The sequence below is a fragment of the Ictalurus punctatus genome, chromosome 9 (genome assembly GCF_001660625.3).
Source record: "Ictalurus punctatus breed USDA103 chromosome 9, Coco_2.0, whole genome shotgun sequence".
Taxonomy (NCBI): domain Eukaryota; kingdom Metazoa; phylum Chordata; class Actinopteri; order Siluriformes; family Ictaluridae; genus Ictalurus; species Ictalurus punctatus.
Window position 1 is genome coordinate 5,741,705 of NC_030424.2, and position 22,950 is coordinate 5,764,654.

General features: G+C 40.6%; 1 protein-coding gene across 1 annotated transcript in view; it reads right to left on the reverse strand.

The window, feature by feature from the left end:
* The window catches only part of ush2a (Usher syndrome 2A (autosomal recessive, mild)), a 233,866-nt gene extending 213,172 nt beyond the window's left edge, over positions 1-20,694 (reverse strand). The window contains exons 1-3 of the mRNA XM_053682619.1: positions 20,044-20,694; positions 17,987-18,152; positions 505-640 (exon numbers count right to left, since the gene is read on the reverse strand). Of these exons, the coding sequence (XP_053538594.1) occupies positions 505-640; positions 17,987-18,152; positions 20,044-20,519 (778 nt within the window). The 5' untranslated portion in view covers positions 20,520-20,694. The remainder of the gene's footprint in view (positions 1-504; positions 641-17,986; positions 18,153-20,043) is intronic.
* Between the last annotated feature and the right edge of the window lie 2,256 nt (positions 20,695-22,950).

A 22,950-nucleotide genomic window follows, 5' to 3' on the forward strand; every position in this document is an offset into this window, starting at 1 on the left:
GTGACATAATGTTGAATCTGATGAAACCTTCTGGAGGAATATTCAAAAGTTTGGCAGCTGTCGACATGCACAAGATATAAAATGGCTGCCTGCTTGTTGGGTGGAGCTAATGGATGTGATTAAGAAGCATCATACACCTATTAAAACTGGTGTATGAGGGTCAAACTGGATGCCCGTAAAAATGAAAACAATGTCAAATGGGGAGTTATTGAGCACCTGGGCCACATCCATAGCCAAGCTTTTTCCAGAACTTGATGGCCACAATTTCTGGTGTTTGTACCAAATTTCGTTAGTTTATTCATGCCAAGCACCTCAAAAATGGTAAAAAATAATAAACAGGACAAAAACAAGACTCTTTTGCACTCTTGGTGTTTGGACCCTAACTACTGCATGCCAAAGCCAAGCAATAAGTACTGCATCCTATTATTTAAAAAAAATAAAATAAAATAAAATTTATTCATACAAAATATTGATCAGTTAAAAGCTCTGAAAGCAAGGAGTTACCTTTGGAGTTCTGGCCAATCCAAGCCACAGCGTCTGAGGTGACATCAGCGACTGGGCCTAGCAGGGTTTTTGTGTCGAAGGCCGTGCCATCTTCCTCTTGTCCATTCAGGAACAAGCTCACACTTGTTCTATGTACCTAAAATCCAACAGGAATGTATGTTAGTAAAATTCCAACCAGGTCCAGTCATAAAGTCCACAGTTACATTTAGTAATGGGCAACAAAATGTAAATTTTCCTGCTCATTTCCTGCACTAAACCTGCCAGGAGCATTTTACAATTGTGCTTCCTCTGCCACTAAAATCATTGGCTGCAAATAACGGATACTGGGTTACAGGAGTTCATATGAAACCTTTAAAATGGAAAAAGTCCTATAAAGTTTTTTGCCTTTGCCTGGTGACTGTGTGCCACTCTTCTATTGTGCCCTCCTATCACATTCACATTTGTATGTTCACAGCTGCCTTCCTTCCAAAAAAAAAAAAGAAAAAAAAGAAGAAGTTAAAAAGGTGGATGGAAGTGAAGCAAAATTCCTGAAGGATGAAGGAAGCGCGAGACAACTAGCTGCCTCGAGGATCCTTAAGCCGTGCTCTTTCATGATGACTGATTGAAGACTGGTGAGAGGCCGTTCTCAAAATCTCAAACCGGCCCGATGACTTGCTTCTTGAGATCTGAAGCCCACGTCAGAGTGATGTAAATGAAGTCTGAAGTGCTTCCATCTATTTAGCGGCAATGAACGCTTTTGAAATGGGGTCTGGAGCTGAAACATTTTTTTCTGTAAAGGTTTTAAATTTTAGTATTTCTTTTTTTGTTGTTTTTATTTTCTCGACAGTGAGCACTTATTACTCTTTAACTCCCAAATAGTGTTATTTGTCTCCTCCATGACACTTCAGAATTGGACAACGGGTTGAATAGTCAGACAGCACAAATTCTGCTTCTTCTGTTATTTTTTTTCGTAAAATACTGATGTCAGTGCTCCAGGTATCGGTTGATGCAAAATACTGATCCAACTTCCTGTTATTGACTGAGGAACTCCCCTCTGCAAGATTCTGCTGCTATGTTTTGTGAAATATCAGAGGCATGTTTTCTTAACACACGATCCGTGTTGTGCCAGTCAACGTACATGTCTATATATCAGATTTGAATCTGATCAGATACTGATCCAGCATTTCAAACTAGTACTAAGCAGAAAAGCAGAACTATAATATAAAACGACCCGGTATTAAACATCTCCAATAATGGATATCTATGTGAAAGTATCATAAACCTTTCAATTAAACAATCAATAACTTACATCAGCATGTTGTTCCAAAGTGTATATGAGCTGAAGAGACAAATTTCTGGCCTCTGGTTTGTATACAATATAGTATACATCACTGATTGTTTCTTTTGTGTATATTGTGTATATGAGTGTGTGTGAGTGTGTGTCCTGTTTAGAACACTTCCCTACAAGAAAAAGCCTCTGAGGAGGTCAGTTCAGCACTGCAGGAGATTATTAACCGGCCATTCTCTGGAGCTTTTAGCAACTTCATAATCAGCAGGTGCTGACATCTTAAAAGCTGCTCTCAGCTTTCAAACTGAACCAGGCATATTTGGTCTGCGCAGGGAATTGCCCGAATTCGCTACAAATTTATGCGAACGCTTTTATGAGAATGAGCGGCTATGGAATCAGGTATCCAACCAGCATCAGAGCGAGAATACCTGCTGAAACCCACTGAACTAACAAAAGCTCGACAGTCTGGAAGATAGTGAAAACAATTCCATTCTAGGGAACGCTTATAAATATATACTGTATGCAACAACACAAAAGATGAGGAAAATGGTGTGCAAAATTGCACACTGGAAGGAATAATTAAGCCAAAAACTTCACTGAAGAAAGGCTGTTTGGGATTGTTAAGCTTGACTCTCAAGCCTAATGCTAACTGAATTCCAATCCGCTCGCATTAGTATTAACTTTTAGGGTTTAAAATTTCCGTAATAGCGCCCTCGCCACTTCTCAGCCAAGGTTAAAGAACAGATGACGTGTCAGGGCAGCGTACATGCCGCGTCATTACCTTTCCCACCAAAGCTCTCTGGTAGGAAACTCTATCGGCTGACATTCAAAGAGAGAGAAATTCCATCTTACCTTTACAAAAAAAAAAAAATTTAAAAAAACCCCCATTTGATACATTTGGGAAAGTGAAATGTTAAAGCTCTCTCACTGCACCTTCAGATTTGAAACATTAAATATAAAATGATTTTTTCCTTTGATGCACTGCAAAAAAATGCCTTTCTTGAAACAAGCAAGACTTAACTCTGGCTAAAGTGTACTAACATCAAGCTACTAAAAAAAATCTGCCAATAGGGTAAGCAAAACTGACTTGGTAAGAATTCTTGAAAATAGCATAAATATAGTCAGTAAAAATACTATTCGGTCTTAAAACTAGACAAAAAATGCCTACATTTAATAAGTTGTGCTTATTACAAGTTAAAATGAGTATTTTGCTCTATTGATTGAGCTGACAAAGAATTTATCCCTTGATTTAATATAAATAATTAGCAAAAACATTTATTCACACAGCATAATAAAAATAAGTTACTTAAACTTAAATTAAGGTACCAAAAGCATTGTTGCTGTATTTTTAGCATTTTTATTGAAACAAGGAAAAACTCAGTCAAGGACTGTAGAAAGCGGCAGATGCGAGCGCAGATTTTTATTGAATAAATTGCAAAACAACCAAAACTGTAAAAACAAAAACCATAACGATGGACACAAGGCAAAAACATGCAGATTATGAGAGCAGCTGTAGAACACATGACAACGAAAAAATCTTTCAGCACTATTAGGTGCTGAAAAATTCGAACTTCTATATGGGTGCTGATTAGGGGTAACACAGAACAGGTGTGAGTGATCAGTAGGACATGTGACATGGTCATGTGACATGTCCCACAACTACAGTTCAGTGTGGATTTCAGCATAACCATGACACCTAGCTACTTCATTGAAAAAGTTAAGTTGTGCAAGTGGACTTACTCTTAAAATAAGTGGGGGAAAAAAGAATATTATGCAAAACTTTGTTATAGCTAGTTACTGGTTAAATCTAGCTTAATATTTGCTCGAAGATCTTAAGACAAAGTTAGATATATTTTCTTAAAATGAGATTACCTTTCTAATGCAAAACATGCTTGACAAGACATGCTTGACACATTACATAAAATAGAACTCATTTCCCCAAAACAAGGCTTTTTTACTTTCCTGATATTTCTTTTTTGTGGTGTAGCTGCTTCATTGAAAAACTGAGGTTGTGCAAGTGGTCTTACCCTTAAAATAAGGAAAACAATCTTGTTCCTCAGCTGGGATGTTATGCAAATCATTGTTGTAGCTTGTTACTGGTTAAATCTAGTTCAATGTTAGCTGGAATATCTTATAAAGATTAAAAAAAAAAAAAAGTTATACAAAAAAAGCTATACAAAGATATATTTTCTTAATATGAGATTACCATTCTAATGCAAAACATTAGGTTTTAGACAAGGTTTTTTTTTTTTCTTTTTACACAAAAAATAAGACTCATTTCCCAGAAACAAGGGTTTTTTTTACTTTCTTGAAATCGCTTTTTTTGCTGTGTGTATCTCCGTTCAAATAAAAATGAAGCCTTCACTGCGCCGGACTGCAACAACTAATCGACAGAAACGCTAAAAATTGATAAAAACTCTTGGCAATGAATGTCATTACGAGCTAGTTATATTATGAAGCACGCTTTGGCACTCACAGTGTCACTTCATTTTGATTAAAAGTGCATTTGATGGAAATGTTCTCTTGATGGAGAACATTACTGTGGAGAAAATGGTAAAACCAAAGAAAAGAAACAAAGCTGACCTCACATGGCACGGACGCACAGTGATGCACGAGTGTCTGAAGAGAAAACAATTCGGATTACTGGAAGAAATAGACACGGGGCATGGTAAGTTAGCAACAACAATAAAAAATAGGCTGGACAAAAATAAAGTGAGGCAAATAAAAAAAATACTGATTAAATGATGTTGGCCTCATATCATGTGTAATCAAGAAGCAGTAGAAGCACAATGACCCTTGCTTATTAACTATTCTATTCATCGCCATACCTTATCCCATTACACAACTGTATTGCTAATCTATTGACATACACTGTATTGCCAAATGTTTGTGGACACCTGACCATCACACCCGTATGTAATTCTGCATTCCAGTTCAACCCAGAGGTGTTCAGTGGGGTTGGGGTCAGGGTTCTGGCCACTCAAAGATCTTCCACACCAAACTTGGCAAACCATACCCCGGCAAACCATACCTCCATGGAGCTTGCTTTGTGCACAGGGGCATTGTCATGCTAGAACGTGTTTGGACCCCTTAGTTACAGTGAAGGGAAATTTGAAATCTACAGCACACAAAGACATTCTAGACAATTGTGTGCTTCCAACTTTGTGACACAAATTAGGGGAAGGCCCACAATAATAATGGTCAGGTGTCAAAATACAGTCTATAACCTAATGCAGCAGCAATTTGGTGTCAGTTAAAATTCAATCCATGGAGTTCAATGAATCAGAATTCCAGAAAAATATAAAATTATATTAAAATTTTTTGTGATGCAACTGTATATATATATATATATATATATATATATATATATATATATATATATATATATATATATATATATATAAAAAGTTGTCCAAACACACAGTGCGTCACAGCTTGCTGCGTATGGGGCTGTGTAGTCGCAGACTGGTCAGCGTGCCCATGCTGACCCCTGTACACCACCGTAAGAGCCTACAATGGGCAAGTGAGCATCAGAACTGAACCATGGAACAATGGTAGAAGGTGGCCTGGTCTGATGAATCATGTTTTCCTTTACATCATGTGGATGGCCGGGGTCATGTGTATCACTTACCTGGAGAAGAGGTGGCACCAGCATTAACTATGGGAAGAAGGCAAGCTGGCAGAGGCAGTGTGATGTTCTGCTGAGAAACCTTGGGTCCTGGCACGTACCACCTATCTAAACACTGTTGCAGAACAAGTACACCCCTTCATGGCTACCGTATTCTCTAACGACAGCGGCCTCTTTCAGAAGGTTACGCGCCCTGCCACACCGCAAAAAGTGTTCAAGAATGGTTTGAGGAAAATCACATAGTGTTCAAGGTGTTGACCTTTCCTCCAAATTCCCTAGATGTCAAGTGAGCATCTGTGGGATGTGGATAAACAAGTCCGATCCATGGAGGCCCCACATTGCAACTTACATGATTTAAAGGATCTGCTGGTAATGTCTTGGTGCCAGATACCAGATGGTCTTGTGGAGTCCATGCCTCGATGGGTCAGAGCTGTTTTGGCAGCAGAAGGGGGACCTACACAATAGTAGGTGGTTTTAATGTTATGGCCTATAGGTGTGATATATATATATATATATATATATATATATATATATATATATATATATATATATATATATATATATATATATATATATATATATATATATATATATATATATATAAAATACACACACACACTGTGTATAAAACGATCAGCCGATCAGTTCCTGATGTTTTTTAATGCATTAGTTAATATTCTGTGTTAATAATGAACTTGTGCATTACCCACTGATGGGCAATAGTGTTGTCAAGTGTAGCGAAGCTATTTGAATCAGCTTGTAGTACAGAATTTTAATATATGGTGTGCGTCAACATCTTACTTTTAGTTCACATCAAAGGTGCTTGGAGTCGAATCTCTGATTTCAGGCGTTGAAGACTCAACCCCAAAGCTATGGAGTCAATTATACAAACAAAAAATGATCTGCCTCATGAAAGCAATTCTTATTAGCATTTTTAAAAATGAAATGTAGAGAAGTGAACGTGTGTGTGTGTGTGTGTGTGTGTGTGTGTGTGTGTGTGTGTGTTACCACATGTGCCATTTTGTCTTTTATGGGGTTTTTTTTTTTTTCAATTACAAAATGGTGGAAATAAATATCTTTGCTATTTTGTAAATTTTAAAAATAACCCAACTAATCAATTAACCAGGAAAAAAAAAACGACTGATAGGATTAATCGATTATAATCGCATTCCTATTGTGCACTTGTAGTTAAAGAATGAGGGCAATCCAGAGCACAATGTTTTATAGCTCCTGTTTGTAAATCGAATTTGGAACTCGAGGGAGGAAAACAAACCGCCAATGTCTCTTTTTATATATATATATATATATATATATATATATATATATATATATATATATATATATATATATATATATATATATATATATATATATATATATATATATATATATACACACACACACACACACACACACACACAAGTATATCTAACTTCAAATGCCACAGCTTTATATAAAAAAATGATGCTTTGCCCTTTTGACCTGGCCCATAAACCAGGGCAGAGACACAAGCCTAAAGCGGAGCCGAGGCACCTTCAGCAGCATGAGTGACAAAGCGCTCCATGATAAAACCCTTTCCATTTCAGCGCTGGACGAGCTGTCAGGGCCCCGAGAAATATTCCACTCCGGATGAGGGTATCAGCGCAGGCAATCCCCAGCTTTTTCAAAGCATGTTGCTGATACCTGCCGAAGCCTAACCCTTCTATCTGCGTGCACGCACGTACAGACACACACACACACACACACACACACACACACACGGATGTTTTATTTACAGCTTAGCCCTGAGCCTCAGCGAGACAGACTCTTATCATTTAAATGAAGCAAAACTGTTTCCTTACTTGTAATTTGTTACATTATCCCATGTATCGGAGTGCACCGAGTATGACTCGGCCAATCATTTGAAATATAACTGTCTGGAAGAGAACGCTGCTGGAATTTCAGCGCTGATGCGTCTGAGTCGGCTGGAGCCGGACGCCTCTCCTCAACATCAGCCATTACACAGCGGAGGAGGCAGCTGACGAACAGCCAATTTTCCCTTTATCACATTAGCGCAGCCATGAGAGAGACGCATTTGTTCTACTCAAGTAGGCTAAAGCTACAATTACCAATCTCATATATACATGTTTTATATCAGCCCTTCCTTCTCCCGCAATGAGGGTGGCAGCGATAAATTAACACTAGCATGACAGTTTATTTAAGAAAAGAAAATTGTCTCGGTGGCGTGGGAGAAGGCGGAAATATATAAGGCAACGTGTCAGTGCTTTTAATAAAGGTAATAACTCTTGGAAGGCTATGCTTTAAGCAGAAAGCATATCAGAGATCTATTTCTTTCCCTCTCTTCTTCACCGTGACCGAAAGGAACACGAATCATTTTTGCTAACCAGCTTGCGAGGCCGGGCTTTTGCCTTGCTTTTTTACACACCGGCGTGGCTGTGACAAATGTCTACTCTTAGTAAAAATAAGTGCTTTTTTCCTCCATAATCCTAAAAGCTTCCTATAAAGGCCTATGTCTCTTCCTCACACTGATTAGAAATGTCTCTGGTGCTGATGCATGTGCCATACTTTTTTTTATTTTATTTTTATTTTGATGTCAAGCTTGTCCTCGGTAGTCTTAGAATGCAGCTCAACAGGTATATTGTTGAGCTTGAACTCATGTATCCGACATCACAAATAAACAAAAAAAGAAAATCAATTAAAAAAAAAAACATCTGGGTGATGTTTTAAAATGTGCATGAATACATGCTATTACTCTTGGTGTTGTCTGATAATATTTATTCAATTCAATTTCCTTTATATAGCGCTTTTAACAATGGACGTTGTCACAAAGCAGTTTAACAAAAATGTATAGAATTTTTTTTCCTTATTTGTTCTTTCAGTTTCAGTAGATGGTTTATTACGATCGGGGTTGTGGTGGACCCGGAGCTCCTGGAACACTGGGTTTGAGGATGGGACGCCACGCACCACGCTCACACACATTCACACACACTCACCTAGGAGCAATTACAGGCTTGTTTATGGGAGGTGCGAGGAAACTGTTGGAAAATCACACTGACAATTTATCCGAGGTATCAAGAAGTAGCCAATTTGCTGCTAATTATTAGAACATAAAGCATTTGAAGTGGCATATCTGACCTAGGGCTCCCAGACGCAATGGTTTTGGAGGAGTGTACAAGCAAAAAACAGATAAATAAATGAATAAAGCATGCTGAAATTCAGAAAACAAAGCGATTACTGAATACGGATGAATGAATGATTGGGAGTTACTGCGTTTCTGCGGTCAGACAAGGCAAGTAAGAATAACAGAACAGTAAATCTAGTCCATTCTTTATTTTTTGCCATTGCTGAGTCTTTTATTTTGTCACGTTGCAGTAATGGATGCATTTGGTTAACGCAGAGTTATTCAAATCTCCAGATGCTGACAATGCCAAACTCCCACTAGTGCAATGCGTTCCTTTGGACCAACTGCTAATGAATTTGAATAATCCAGCAATACATACTTATGCTTACTTTGCATGCATGCTTACTACCTGAGAATGAAGGGTTAAGTCTGAATACTAAATAGACACTGAATACCTCCGGATGTAGACTTAGATCCATAATAAACAAGCCAGAGGCGACAGTGACGATGAAAAACGTCCTGAAAAGACTTGAAGAAACCATGAGAGGAACCAGACTCAGGATGAGCATATGAATAAGAGTCCTGGGATGCACACAGGACAGTCTTTATGATTACAGCAGCAGTTCTTATAAGGTTCAAATCCACAGTATCCATGTGAGATTGTCTGCTGAAGCAAGGCTGGGTCTTAGGTATAAACTTTTTTTTGGAGTGCAAATGTTTAAAATATTTGTGTGGGACTATAAAAAACAGCAGAAGTTGAGTCACAGATGATTAAAAACCGGACTGGGGGAAAAAAAAAAAGTATCGGCAATTTCTTTTTAAAGAAAAATGCCGCATGGTGTTTCATCCTCGACTGTACGAATGCTCTAATTACAGTTTAGATTTAGAAGATTTGCTTTTTATTAAAGCAAATTTGTATAATCCATAAAGCATTAAGTTTAAAGAAGAAAGAAAATAAGCTACACGAGCAATGGCATGACTCTGGCAACCCATTCCAAACAAAACCCTCCAAAATAAGTCTGATCCTGATCACTGTTATTTATTTAAAAAAAATATAAATAAATAAATAAAAAAAATAAACCACAAACAAAAAACCCCAGGATTTTATAATTGTTGCAACAAGCTGCACATGTACGGAATAAACTGGTATTTTTTTTAGTACTGCTGAAATATTTCATATACACATATTTTAGCAAATTAATTACTGGAACTTGTCTTTATTTATGCAGTGTATGAGAGCCCTCTTCGTATGATTTTTCTGTACACTATATGAGATGCAGAGACAAGGCCAGAGAGCCACGCTCACTCCATCCGTCTCCTGACACGCCTCAGATTGAGGGCGGTGTCTACCACACTACTGAGCTCATTCTGTCCGCAAACACACACGCACACATACCAACACCACCACCACTACCACACATCCCTCCTGAGTGTTTATGACGGTTTTCATAAGACAAAATACCCTTCTGTTATAGATGAAGCTTAAATAAGTGAAATGTCTTCAAGAAGTCCAGTTGAGTCACCTTGACCAAATTCACCAACAATAAGTACATGATAACCAGTGGAGTTAAACAAACGCAGCGTATATAGCACCAACACATCTGCAGAACCACGGCCAGAGAGACATAACACGATAGGAAGTTCTTCATATCAGCCTATTACCAGGTGTGCAAGAAGTCCCCATCACTCAGTACTGACCAGTCTGATTTATGTCTAGACACTGTTGATTTCCTCAGACTTTCAACTCAGAAAAGAACTTGACAAGAAAAAAACAAACAACATGGGAATCATTTCATGGTCCAAAATACGGAATAAAATAACAAGAAAAAGAAACTACCTCACTAAATTTAGAGACATTTTACTACCCAGCGTCCAAACCTTCATCCTTCCCTCTCCTGTTAAAGTCAGTTTTTGGAACTCATGGCAGCACACACTAATTTGCTGTCAACATTTTGGGGTGATTTATAAAGTGTCCATGGCCTTTCAGCTCCGGGCGCCCGCGGCGAGAGTGCCGGGGTAAGGTGGAAGCTCTTTTTTTTTTTGCCTCTGTTCACCTTGCTTCACCTTCATGGATGCTGCCAATCAGTCTCCATCACTCGGGGTGAAATGAACCACTCGGAGAGGTCAGCTGACCCACGGCCAGAGTCCGAGAGTGCAGCCTGATGCTAGCGCTGATGTCTCCTGTGCCAGTCTCTTACTTCACCAAAGTTTATTCACAGAACATTATAAGAACTTACAGTTCTGTAGGTAGAGCCAGTGATTATGATGCACAGCTAGACTATATTGCACCGAGTGGATTTTTACTTCCACAGCTATTATCTGAATCCTACAGCACAATACTACGTAATTCAAACAATAGCACCACAACAAAACACAACCATATGCTCTTTATATGATCTAGGCAACAGCTAGCATTGAGTTACATGCTCCCTTTGAGGGTTAATAATATATTAATAAATGGCAATTTGTCCTCCATAGTTGCATGAACAAACCACTTCGAGGCTTCTCCTTCACTGCATGCTCTTTTCTTCGCCCCATTGACAGGATACTTGAGAAACAACGCAGCCAGGACTAATTCCCCCTCCCACCTCCGCTTGATCCCACGATTGCTCTGGCTGGAGGGGATTGGGCAATGGACTGGCTGGCCTACATTTCTTTGGGTAGGGGAGAAGTTCACGCGAGGTGATGAGCCATGTGCACATTCGGGTTAAGAGCTCAAGACTCGTGGCCAAAACAAAACGTCCCCAGAGAACACACACATCCACCACAGTGCACAGTCACCAGATCGAAATGCCACGGCCAAGGTCTAGACTCTGGTGGAAGCTGTAATTGTGCGTGAAAATGTTCATTAACTTGTGGGATTCTCTAAAAGTTTGAGTGTCCAAAAAGAAACAAATTCAGCAGCAGTCACAGGAGAAATTACATTACTGAAACACGGTGTTCAGAAACACTTGTTTCCATCACAACACAAAAAGTGCATAATGTAATTGAATGAAATTATTTTTCTTTCATCCTTTTGGATGAACACTTGTCCAAGTGGAGAAATAAAACAGTACAATGTTGTTCCAGTACTCCAGTGTGCAGTGATAACATGATTATAAAAAAAGAACCCGAGATATTGGTTGAGACTATTTCAATGGGAGGGAAAAAACGAGGTTGAAACATAAGGATTAATTACAAACTTAATACTAAATAAAGTTTAATCGGGTTATACAGTGATCAGTCATAACATTAAAATGATTGATAGGTGACGTGAAGAACATTGATTATCTCGTTACAAGGGGTGGGATATATTTGGCAGCAAGTCATTTCTTCGTCAGTTCTTGAATTTGATCTTTTGGAAGAAGGAAAAATGGGTAAGGATCTGCGTATGGATCTGAGCAACAAGGGCCAAAGTGTGATGGTTAGATGACTGGGTCAGAGCATCTCAAAAACAGCAGGTCTTGTGGGGTGTTCCCGGTATGCAGTGGTTAGTATCTACCAAAAGTGGTCCTTGGATGGACAACCGGTAAACCGTTATGGGCGCCCAAAGCTCGTTGATGCAGGTAGGGATCGAAGGCTAGCACATCTGGTCCGATCCCATAGAAGAGCTTCTGGTCCATGGAGGCCCCATCTCAACTTAAAGGACCTGCTGCCAGATACCAGAGTGCACCTTCAGAGGTCCTGTGGAGTCCACTCAAATGCTGTTTTGGTGGCTCAAGTGGGACCGACACAGTATTAGGCAGGTGGTTTTAATGCTATGGCTGATCAGTGTATATCCAACACCAGAGCCTCCAGCACTCAGGACTGCAGCATGTTTTTACATAGTATCCAAATCCAAGAGCTGAAAAGTGAGATCCGACATAACAAGGCCTGGCAAACACAGCATACAAGATGTTGGCTGGGGATGATCATGACTTCACTCGTAACACTATCAAGGAGCTCGGTTACATCAAATGAGCTTTAACCTCTGTGACCTGAAACATGGTGTATTCTGTTACAACAAGCTAAATGCTGCACCTATTAATGTAGTGATGCTGGTTTACCAGTTCCATCTCTGCTGGGGACTGGTATAAAAACAAAGTCTTGTTTCTAAACTTCTCCTCTTACATCATCTTTTCAACCTGCTAGCGTTTGTCAGCTAACATCTGGGCTGACGAGAGTTAACGGATGTACAGAGAAGAAAACATACTCCATCATTTATACCATTCTTACATTCTCATGTGAAAGTTAGCCGCTCTTGACTTAATTGATCTCAATTACAGGCCATATCTGCAGCAAGGGAGGGGAGATGTCCGACGACAAGTTACGCTCCAAAACAATCGGCCAATGCTCGCCGTCTCTTCTTGTCACTTCTGAAGGGGCCGCATGAAAGCGATATCATTCTTCTCTCCTCATCACTTCAGTCCTCATCTCATTATAATCACTAAGGACAAGCACCTGCAGATCAGCTCCTCTGTTCTTCCTCCTTTCCCGGATCGCTTCTAAACACTATAATGTATTCCTTTTGAGCGTTTTCCCCCCAGCTCTCCGCTATGCCTTTAAGTTCCCTCTGACTACAGAGACTTTGAGAGGAACCTTCTAGATAAGACAGTGGCCTGACAACTGTCTGCCTGCTTGATTTGGACCAAAAATTAGACTGGCTAAGAAGAGAATTGATACAGATAGGATAGGTTAGTACTAGAGATGACAGGATCGATCATCTATAGATTAGAATTGGTCTAAATATGATCAGCTGACATTTCTTATATCTGGCTGATACGCAAGCCGATCAATGATACGTACTGTATATGAGACATGTGCTGAAGGGAAAAAAAAAACAACAGTGAAGTGAATCATGTCAGTCTGGCAGTTTTTTCCACATCTGTCTCTGTCTCATGTGGGAACCAAAGCAAAGAATTTTAACACCACTGACACTTCACAGTACAGCATGCTACCAAGTAGAGCGAGCATTAAAAGCTAGTAGCACTAGCGCAGGCAGATAATACAACTGTGACATTGCAGTATGCCTACTTGTAAGTTCATTATGACAATATATTTAACTTGCTGCTATTTGTGCCTGAGAATAATCCTTTTTTTTACTAGCTTTTGGTCATAGCACTCTAACACGAATTACTGCAATTGTTTTAATTGGCAATAAACCAAATTTTCCCCCTAATTTGGTCATTTGGCAAGTCTCACTGATGAACCAGCTTTAACGTATTACATGTCCACTAACTGAACTGGCATAACAAGTGCTTCCTCTGAGAAAATAATTGAAGCCAGCCGGCAATTCTTTCGAACTGCTGCTCATGCTGCATCAAAGTACAGCGTTACACACCTGAAAGTGCTATCTATCCTCTTCTGCATCCATGAGCTCACAGGCGCCTGCGATTGGCCAATGTTGGTCTGATTGACAGGGGAGAAACGTGAAGCCAGCCAATTGCATGTTTTTGAACTGCTTGTCCTGCTGCCTCACAGGGCAGTGCAACAATCTCGGAGGAAAGAGCTATATACCCTCTTCCGCATACATGAGGTCATGGAAACCTGTGGAAACAACACTTTCGCCCAGTTGTCCTCTGAATCATTCAGATGTTCATTGACAAACTTCAGACGGGCATGTATATGTGCTTTCTTGAGCAGGGGGACCTTGCGGGCGCTGCAGGATTTCAGTCCTTCACGGCGTAGTGTGTTACCAATTGTTTTCTTGGTGACTATGGTCCCAGCTGCCTTGAGAACATTGACAAGATCCTCCCGTGTAGTTCTGGGCTGATTCCTCACTGTTCTCATGATCATTGCAACTCCACGAGGTGAGATCTTGCATGGAGCCCCAGGCCGAGGGAGATTGACAGTTCTTTTGTGTTTCTTCCATTTGCGAATAATCGCACTAACTGTTGTCACCTTCTCACCAAGCTGCTTGGCAATGGTCTTGTAGCCCATTCCAGACTTGTGTAGGTCTACAATCTTGTCCCTGACATCCTTGGAGAGCTCTTTGGTCTTGGCCATGGTGGAGAGTTTGGATTCTGATTGATTGATTGCTTCTGTGGACAGGTGTCTTTTATACAGGTAACAAGCTGAGATTAGGAGCACTCCTTTTAAGAGTGTTCTCCTAATCTCAGCTCGGTACCTGTATAAAAGACACCTGGGAGCCAGAAATCTTTCTGATTGAGAGGGGGTCAAATACTTATTTCCCTCATTAAAATGCAAATCAATTTATAACATTTTTGACACGCGTCTTTCTGGATTTTTTTGTTGTTATTTTGTCTCTCACTGTTCAAATAAATCTACCATTAAAATTATAGACTGATCATTTCTTTGTCAGTGGGCAAACGTACAAAATCAGCAGGGGATCAAATACTTTCCCCCCCCCCTCACTGTACACACACACACACACACACACACACACACACACACACACACACACACACACACACACACACACACACACACACACACTATACTATTGTTGTTCAGGGAAACCATGCATTATAAGCAAACAATTCATTTTGTATATAGACTCACTGTCCAATTTATTAGGACAAAATACACACACACATATATGTACACCTACATATTCAAGCAGTTATCTAATCAGCCAATATTGTGGGAGCAGCACAATGCAAAATATCGTGCAGATACAGGTCAAGAGCTTCAGTTAATCTTCACATCATAGATCAGGATGGAGAAAAAGTGTGATCTCTGTGACCGTGGCATTGTTGGTGCTGGTTTGAGTATTTCAGAAACTGCTGATCTCCTGGGAATTTCACTCACACAGCACTCTTTAGAGTTTACTAGCCTTGTTGATAAGAGAGGTCAGAGGAAAATGGCCAAAATGGTTTGAGCTGCCAGGAAGGATATAGAAACTCAACCACTCTTTACAACTGTGGTGAGCAGAAAAGTATCTCAGCATGCACAAAACATCAAACCATGATGTGGATGGGCTACAACTGCAGAAGGGTTCCATTCCTGTCAGCCATGATCATTGGCTGAGGCTCTCACAGGCACAGACTCACAGAAACTGGACAGTTGAAGATTAGGGGGAAATGGCCTGGTCTTTTTCCATTATTCAACTGTCCAGTTTCAGTGAGTCTGTGCTAGTCTCAGATTCATGCTCCTGACTGTCCAGGAGTGGAACCTGATGTGGTCTTCTGCTGTTGAAGCCCATCCACCTCAACGTCTGATGTGTTGTGCATTCTGAGATGCTTTTCTGCTCCCCACAGTTGCAAAGAGTGATTATTTGAGTTACTATAGACTTCCTATCCGCTCAGACCTGTCTGGTCATTTTCTTCAGTTCTGACTCATCAACAAGGTAGTTCAGCCTGCAGACCCTCCGCTCATAGGATGTTTTTTGTTTTTCGCACCATACTGTGTACACTCTACAGGAGATTTCTGAAATACTCAAACCAGCCCATCTGGCACCCACAACCTTGCCACAGTTAAAGTCACAGAAATCATTTTTTCCCCTCATTCTCATGTTTGATGTGAACATGAACCAAAGCTCTTGACCTGTGACTGCATGATTTTTTTTTTTGCACTGTACTGCTGCCACATGTTTGGCTGATCTTAAGAAAACTTCCTAAACAAGCAGGTGTACAGGTGTTCCTATTAAAGTGACCGGTGAGTGTACATTATACATTATTTAAAAAAACAGTAATTGTTAGCAATGTATTTTTTACTTAAAAGAAAGTATATTTACATAGCACTTATATAGCATTTATCCAGGACCAATTGTAAATTGTTAACAATTGTCTGTACAACTAGGTTTTAAAGCGTCGTATGGTATCGACTACTTGATTATTAATCGATGGAAACAGGCAGCTAATCGATCATCAAAATAATCAATAGTGACAGCCATACTGATAATCGGTATCACCCTCACAAAATGCTGATCTCTACCTATTACATTCGCCATTCAAAATAAAATAATGTCTGCATGCAATTTTGTTAAAGCTACAGTCACAGACGAGACATCAGTATCAGCACAGCAGTAATTCACTCCAAAATGTCAATACTGAACTGTGGTCTAAATCTGACTGCACATTGGGCACCACATAGAGTAAATGGCTGAAGATAGGCCCATTTTCAATTCAGCATGAGCCGAATGAGTCCGAGTCGTCGCACAGATCAGCAGGAGTCAGATTTCGTTTAGCACGAGTGAGAGTGAGGCGAGCAGATTGACAAGACGACGGCTGAGGATTTGTTTTTAAAAGTTCTATGTTGAATATAAGCGAGTTTGTCGTTGTACTGCTTTGTAGCTGTTGTGTTTTTCATTAGGAATAATAACAAACCCACCATTCAAGCAATTGCCGCCCAGGAAGTGCCACTAATTCGAAAGCGAAAGTGAAATGCGCACGGTAACACGGGCAATCATAAGCGAGGGGGGAAAACACCCACCCCAACCCCCACCCCAGCCCCGCACCCCTGGTGATACCGGTATTACCGGTGTTCTTACGCATCGATTAATCGGTGGGAAAATTTCCTCACCGTCACATCCCTACCAAGAGCCCCAGACACCCAGCAGAGAAGTTATTACCTATGAATTGTGGGTAGGATCTTATTATCATAATAATGTTTTTAGTCCCAGAAGTCAGCCTGCTATTCATAATCGGAACGACTGCAATTTAAAGCCACAATAATCACTGCTATTGAAAGATAATACTCTCTGCAGACATTCCTCTCTGTTCGCTTACAATGCTGATGATGTCCCAATCTCTCCTATCCCTTTTCTCCTCTTTCATTTACCAACACATAGATATCGCCACTCACTTACAATGCCGAACAACGCGACGGCTCTGAGACTCGTGGGCCCGTCTAGGCAAAGAAACGCAAGAGGCATAAAAAGGTTTCGGAAGCTGATTAAGGAACATCATAGTGCATATCAATCATTTGTTTACCACCGGTGACCTGGAATTTCATCAGAATAAAATCAAAGGAAATTACCATCACGCAAAACAAAAATGGCATCGCGAGACACACGCTGTGACATTTTTACATGACTGTTTATAGCGGAGCCCCATGGTTATAAAGTGATCTGCTGGGTTGCTGTAATATTTATGCAGGGAAGGGCGTGAAAGGAGGCTGCACTCTCGTTCCCTGCCCTCTATGCCCCCGCAGCTGTGAGAAAACAGATGTTTACGCCTGTAATTAACGCCTTCCATTCATGCATCTTATCCGGGTCGGAAATCTGTTGTGACACGGGTTCAGCGTGAACCTGCTGCGGGTTTTCTGATGCGATATTAATATCAATATCTTCTGCCGGCTAATTACTGAGAATATGGATGGACAAGGATTAGTGCCCGCCACAGCCACCTTGTAGATGAGGTCCGATCGAGCAGATTATAGCTTTTGATAGCTTTCGGGCTTGTGCCAAAAACAATTCATCAGCTCTACCACAAACGGTGTGATGCACCTCAGTATATGGTGGTGAGGTCAGAAATTTGTCATCGCTCCCTTGGATAAGTTTCATGACCTGTCAGTGGAAACAGCACCGTATAAACATACGTCCTACCTGTAAGGCCATGTGCGTCCACTGGCCCTTTCTGATGCGGCCTGCACTGCTTATCTTTATGGAGAAGTTTTGGCCACTCTGGACACCGTAGTGGAACTGTACGTCTATTTCGGAAACAGTCAGAAGAAACACCAGCCGGTCCATGCTTCTCTTCTCAAACACAGTCCTGTCGATGGAGAGGACGAGCATTTGGAATAAATAATTAAAGGAACAAATAAACGGTTCCTAATCCCTGTGCTGTGGATACATTGCTCTAACAAACCTTGACCTGCCTTTTGAAAGGCGTGATGAATATCCGATGAACACACTTGCTTACGAAAGTCGTATATTCTCATCAATCCCCTGAAGATTTAAGACGCCGTATTTTGAGGCAGATTAATGGAATCATGACAAAACCGCCAAATTGTTAACGTGATGGGCTTTACATTATTCGATAATTAGGCATCATTAGGTATTATGAAGACAGTATCGACACGAAGCAGAGTTCGGAATCAAATTGTAGCATTCGCTAATACTGTACGCTGACTAATACGCCGTTGTTCTGAAATGCCACATTTAGCACCCAGATAGATTTAATTTGCCCTTGATGGAGCAAACTGATTATAACAATAATTTACAATCACGACTGTTTGCTGAGAACTGACGTGATATGGCAACCTAAGGCCCACAGCTGAAGCTTTGTTTGGTAGCTGACATAAAGAGGTTGCATTGGGCATGAGTAAACAATCAATAGAGCTTTGAAGACCTGCTCTAATCCTACAGCAGAATTTCACTACGAACTACCTTTGCGTCTAAAATAGGTATCGTTTATGCACCTTACGTCAATACTTTCCATTTGCCTTTTCTTGTTACTTGAAAACCTCCTCATTTACTGTCAAATGAAATCCCATTACTACCATTTTATGGGGGAAACAGGAGCGTTTACGCACACGGGCCACCACATCCAATAAATCATAACGCAACGTGTTTGCGTTCAAGTCGGGTCCGGCCCTCGAGTGCCAGCCACCTCACCTGCAAGCCATACTTTCCTGCATGCTCTACTTGCAATTAGGCCGAGCTTCTCCGCTGGGGAAATGCCAGCACTTTAGCATTCACTAAGGCGTGCTGTTCTAAAGCAAGTCGCCGTGCTGCATATTTTTATGTCATGTTACTGAGGAGAGTGCTCCAGTTGATATTAAACAGAGTCCCATTAATTCACTAAGAGAAGAATTAATCAACATGTACGCTTGTTGTCACAGCCACTGCCACTTCAGGGTGAGAATTCTAGGCTCTCTCACACCGGCTGAACCGACTCAATTATTTATTTTTTCGAGACCGCACGCCTGTGACTTGTCTCCCTTTTCATCCTCTACACTTGATCTAAAATGTCCAAGCAGTAGTTGTTCTTCATGAGTCTCTCTCTCTCTCTCTCCCCCTCTGTCCTTTCATCCTATCACTCACTTTCAACTATATCATTTTCTAGGCCGTGAAAAAACAAAGTGGCCTTTGAGATGATACTCCTTTTTCCCCCCTTGCCAGAGCTCAGAAAACACTGCAGCAATTTCGTTTCATTGATCTAAAACTGGCCACAGCTGGGCTGGTCTTGTTTGGGGTAGCAAGAAGGGGGGGTAGCATGGGGGGGGGCTTTTTCCCCTCACAACATGACAAGACAACATATTACAAATTAAATTCAAACCAACTCCTCACAGAGTGACTTATAAGCACCAGCATGTGGTCTATTGTTTTCAGGTGCACATATAATATAGTTCCACAACCTTGGAGTACTTGCTGATATTTTCAGATTTATCCATTTCTAGTTTTTGGCACACAGGAAAGGGCATGAGTTAAAAAAAAAAAAAAAAAAAAAAAAAAAAAAAGCTATCCTGTTGGTAAAACAAACGACTAAGCTTCTACGGATTTGGTTCAAATTCAGAACATCCTAAGTCAAGAGAATCAGTGAAGCGAAGCTGATCTGAGCTATTAGCTAAGATATTAGTTCTAAAGTGACAGCAAATGCTTTGTGTTGAACATGTTACAGTAGGTGCTTAAGTGAAAGTTCTAGAAACAGGTCTACTTACATTACAGATGCTTCATCAAGTTTCAGCCAAACTGTTATGGTAAATGATCCTGCTTGTCCCAGGTTTGGAGCAGAGTGAGAAGCCAAGCAGGCACTCTGGTTTCGAAACACAAAGCTGACAGGTCCAGTCTCTGAGCCCGGGAGCAAATCCTGGCTCTCAGCTGTCAGGCACGTGTCAACATGCCAGTCAAGTAGGTTGGTATGATGTGGTGTGGATGAGCGGTATGGGCACTCCTGGATGCAGAACTGCTGGTAGCAGGTGAGGAGGTCATCCTGAGTGCGGGCAGCCTGGCAAAAGGTGCTGCGCTCTGGAATGCCACACGTTGAATCACTCGGTTCCACACTAACGGATTTGTAGGCTGCGATATTCTCCAGCCTGGGGAAGGAGCCCTGAGCTGCCACTGGGCTGAGGGCAGCGATAACAGCCAGGGTGTACTGGAATAACATTGTCCCTTTGTGCCTAAGCAACCAAACCATGCTTGGCAGTGAAAAGTGTCTCAGTGTTAAATAAATAATGAACGGTCATGCTTGAAATGACATTTTCTACCTTTTTTTTTTCTTGAGAAAGGTAAGGTAGCTTAATTGCAATGTCAAAAAGGAGGCCAAAGCCCTCACATGATAGCTAGGATTTGGGCCTGCTACAGTCTCTCTGGAAGACCTACAGAACAAAACAGAGAAATCAGATGAGTAACTTTTCAAAACAGGCCATCCCATTTCAGAATCTAGGCCCAGACTGAAAAGAAAAAGCATTATAATTACAGAAGCATGTACAAGTCACAGTGAATTACCTAAATGAAGTGCTGTACAGGTGGTCACATTTAGACAAACCTCTGTATTTTTAATGTGAATAAATTGTGTACAACAAAGCCAACTTCTTGTGCCAAATACTCTGCATTTTAAAAGGTGCATTAGCTGAAAAATATGCCTCTAACGATTAAATGGGTGAATAAGATTAGATTTTTTTTAACTCATCGAGCCCACCCCCATTAACACCCATGTACCAAAGCTCCGCCCCCAAAATATATGATGGTTCAAATCATAGAGTTACCGATAGCCAGGACTGTCATGACATCACTTTCAGGAGCAATCGGTTATTCAACTGATTGAAAGCCAATTTATAACTCTATAAACATGCACCTTCTCATAATGATTTATGAGTATGTGAAGGAGTGTTGGGGGCGTGTCTATTAAATGACTGACAAGAAGCCAATCCAAACACAAACATACATTCAGGACCAGAAGACAGGTTTCCAAACTGTCATTATTGTTATTATTATTATTATTATTATTATTATTATTATTATTATTCATCCATCTTCTATACTACTTATCCTACAGGGTCACGGGGAACCTGGAGCCTATACTAGGGCACAAGGCGGGGTACACCCTGGACAGGGTTCCAATCCATCACAGAGCACACCCACATACACATTCACAGACTATGGACAGTTTGGACATGCCAATCAGCCTACCATGCATGCCTCTGGACTCGGGGATGAAACCAGAGTACCTGGAGGAAACATGCAAACACACACACAGGCAGTGGCAAGAATCGAACCCTCAAGCCTGGAGGTGTGAGGTCAACATGCTAACCTCTAAGCCACTGTAAGCCCTATTGCTGTAGTAATGATAATAATAATAATAATAGTAATAATAATTAAACAACTTCTTCAGAGACAATGACATGTAAAAAAAAAAAAATCATTTCTATATGATTTTCTACATTATGTGTACTATTAAAAACACTGACAATTGCACCTTTAAAAGGCCCGAGAGTCAAGGATGTATCAGCGCGAGCTAATCATTCCCAAACACACTCAACGGTTCCACACTTTACAAACATACACGCAGAAGGTAGCCTCTAACATCACAATTCAGCTGCTGTATACTTTACATCCCACTCGCAGGAGATACTGCATCACTGAAATAAGTTATTATAGGGAACCAAAACAAACAAGTGAAATTCACGCGCGTCAGCACTTCATCTCTGCCTCGCGGGTGACAGTCTACACGCTATACAGACATCCATATACATTCCATATATGCTCAGTATTTTTAGAATAATTAATATAAACTGTATGAAAAGAAAAGTAAAATAATAATGATAAGATTCCTACCTTCCTTGGTGCACGCGCCGGACACACACACATTTGGTGACTGAGTGCAAAAGCAGATTATAAGAAGTTTGCCATCTGGTGCGCGTTGAAGAGCTCGAGCGCTTTTCTCCTCACCCGTGGGTGGATTTACACGTGCGGCAACTACAGTATACCTTCACTTCAACCAGTTAGAAAGCACCTGTTGATATCAGTGGCGGAGTTGTCTCCCCCTCCCCGGCTGATATGACAGCAGTGCATGATGAACCCACCCCCCCTGCTCTCCACGCGTTGGTCTCGTCCCTCTCAGCTCGAGACGCTGCTGCACGTCGCCAAGCAACCAGCAGCGGGACACAGTGCTACATTCAGGTGCTGGACTGAGAGGGACTGAGGGGGACGAGGACAAAAGGATTAAAGGAGGAAGGGGGGTGGAAAATATACACCATGAGAGTGTCAGGAACTATAATAGGTGTAATCATCATCAGGCTTCCACATGATGCATCACGATTTCTGTTCTTAAGATTCAACTACTCAGTATTTGATGATACCATTGAATCTGCCACAATATCATACAATACTCTCTCTCTCTCTCTCTCTCTCTCTCTCTCTCTCTCTCTCTCTATATATATATATATATATATATATATATATATATATATATATATATATATGTGCATCTCAAAAATTTGAATATCGTGGAAAAGCTACCTTTTTTCTGTATTCTAGATTCATTACACATAAAGCGAAATATTTCCTTTTTTTTGTTTTAATCTTGATGATTATGGCCTACAGCTCGTGGAAATCAAAAAACCTGT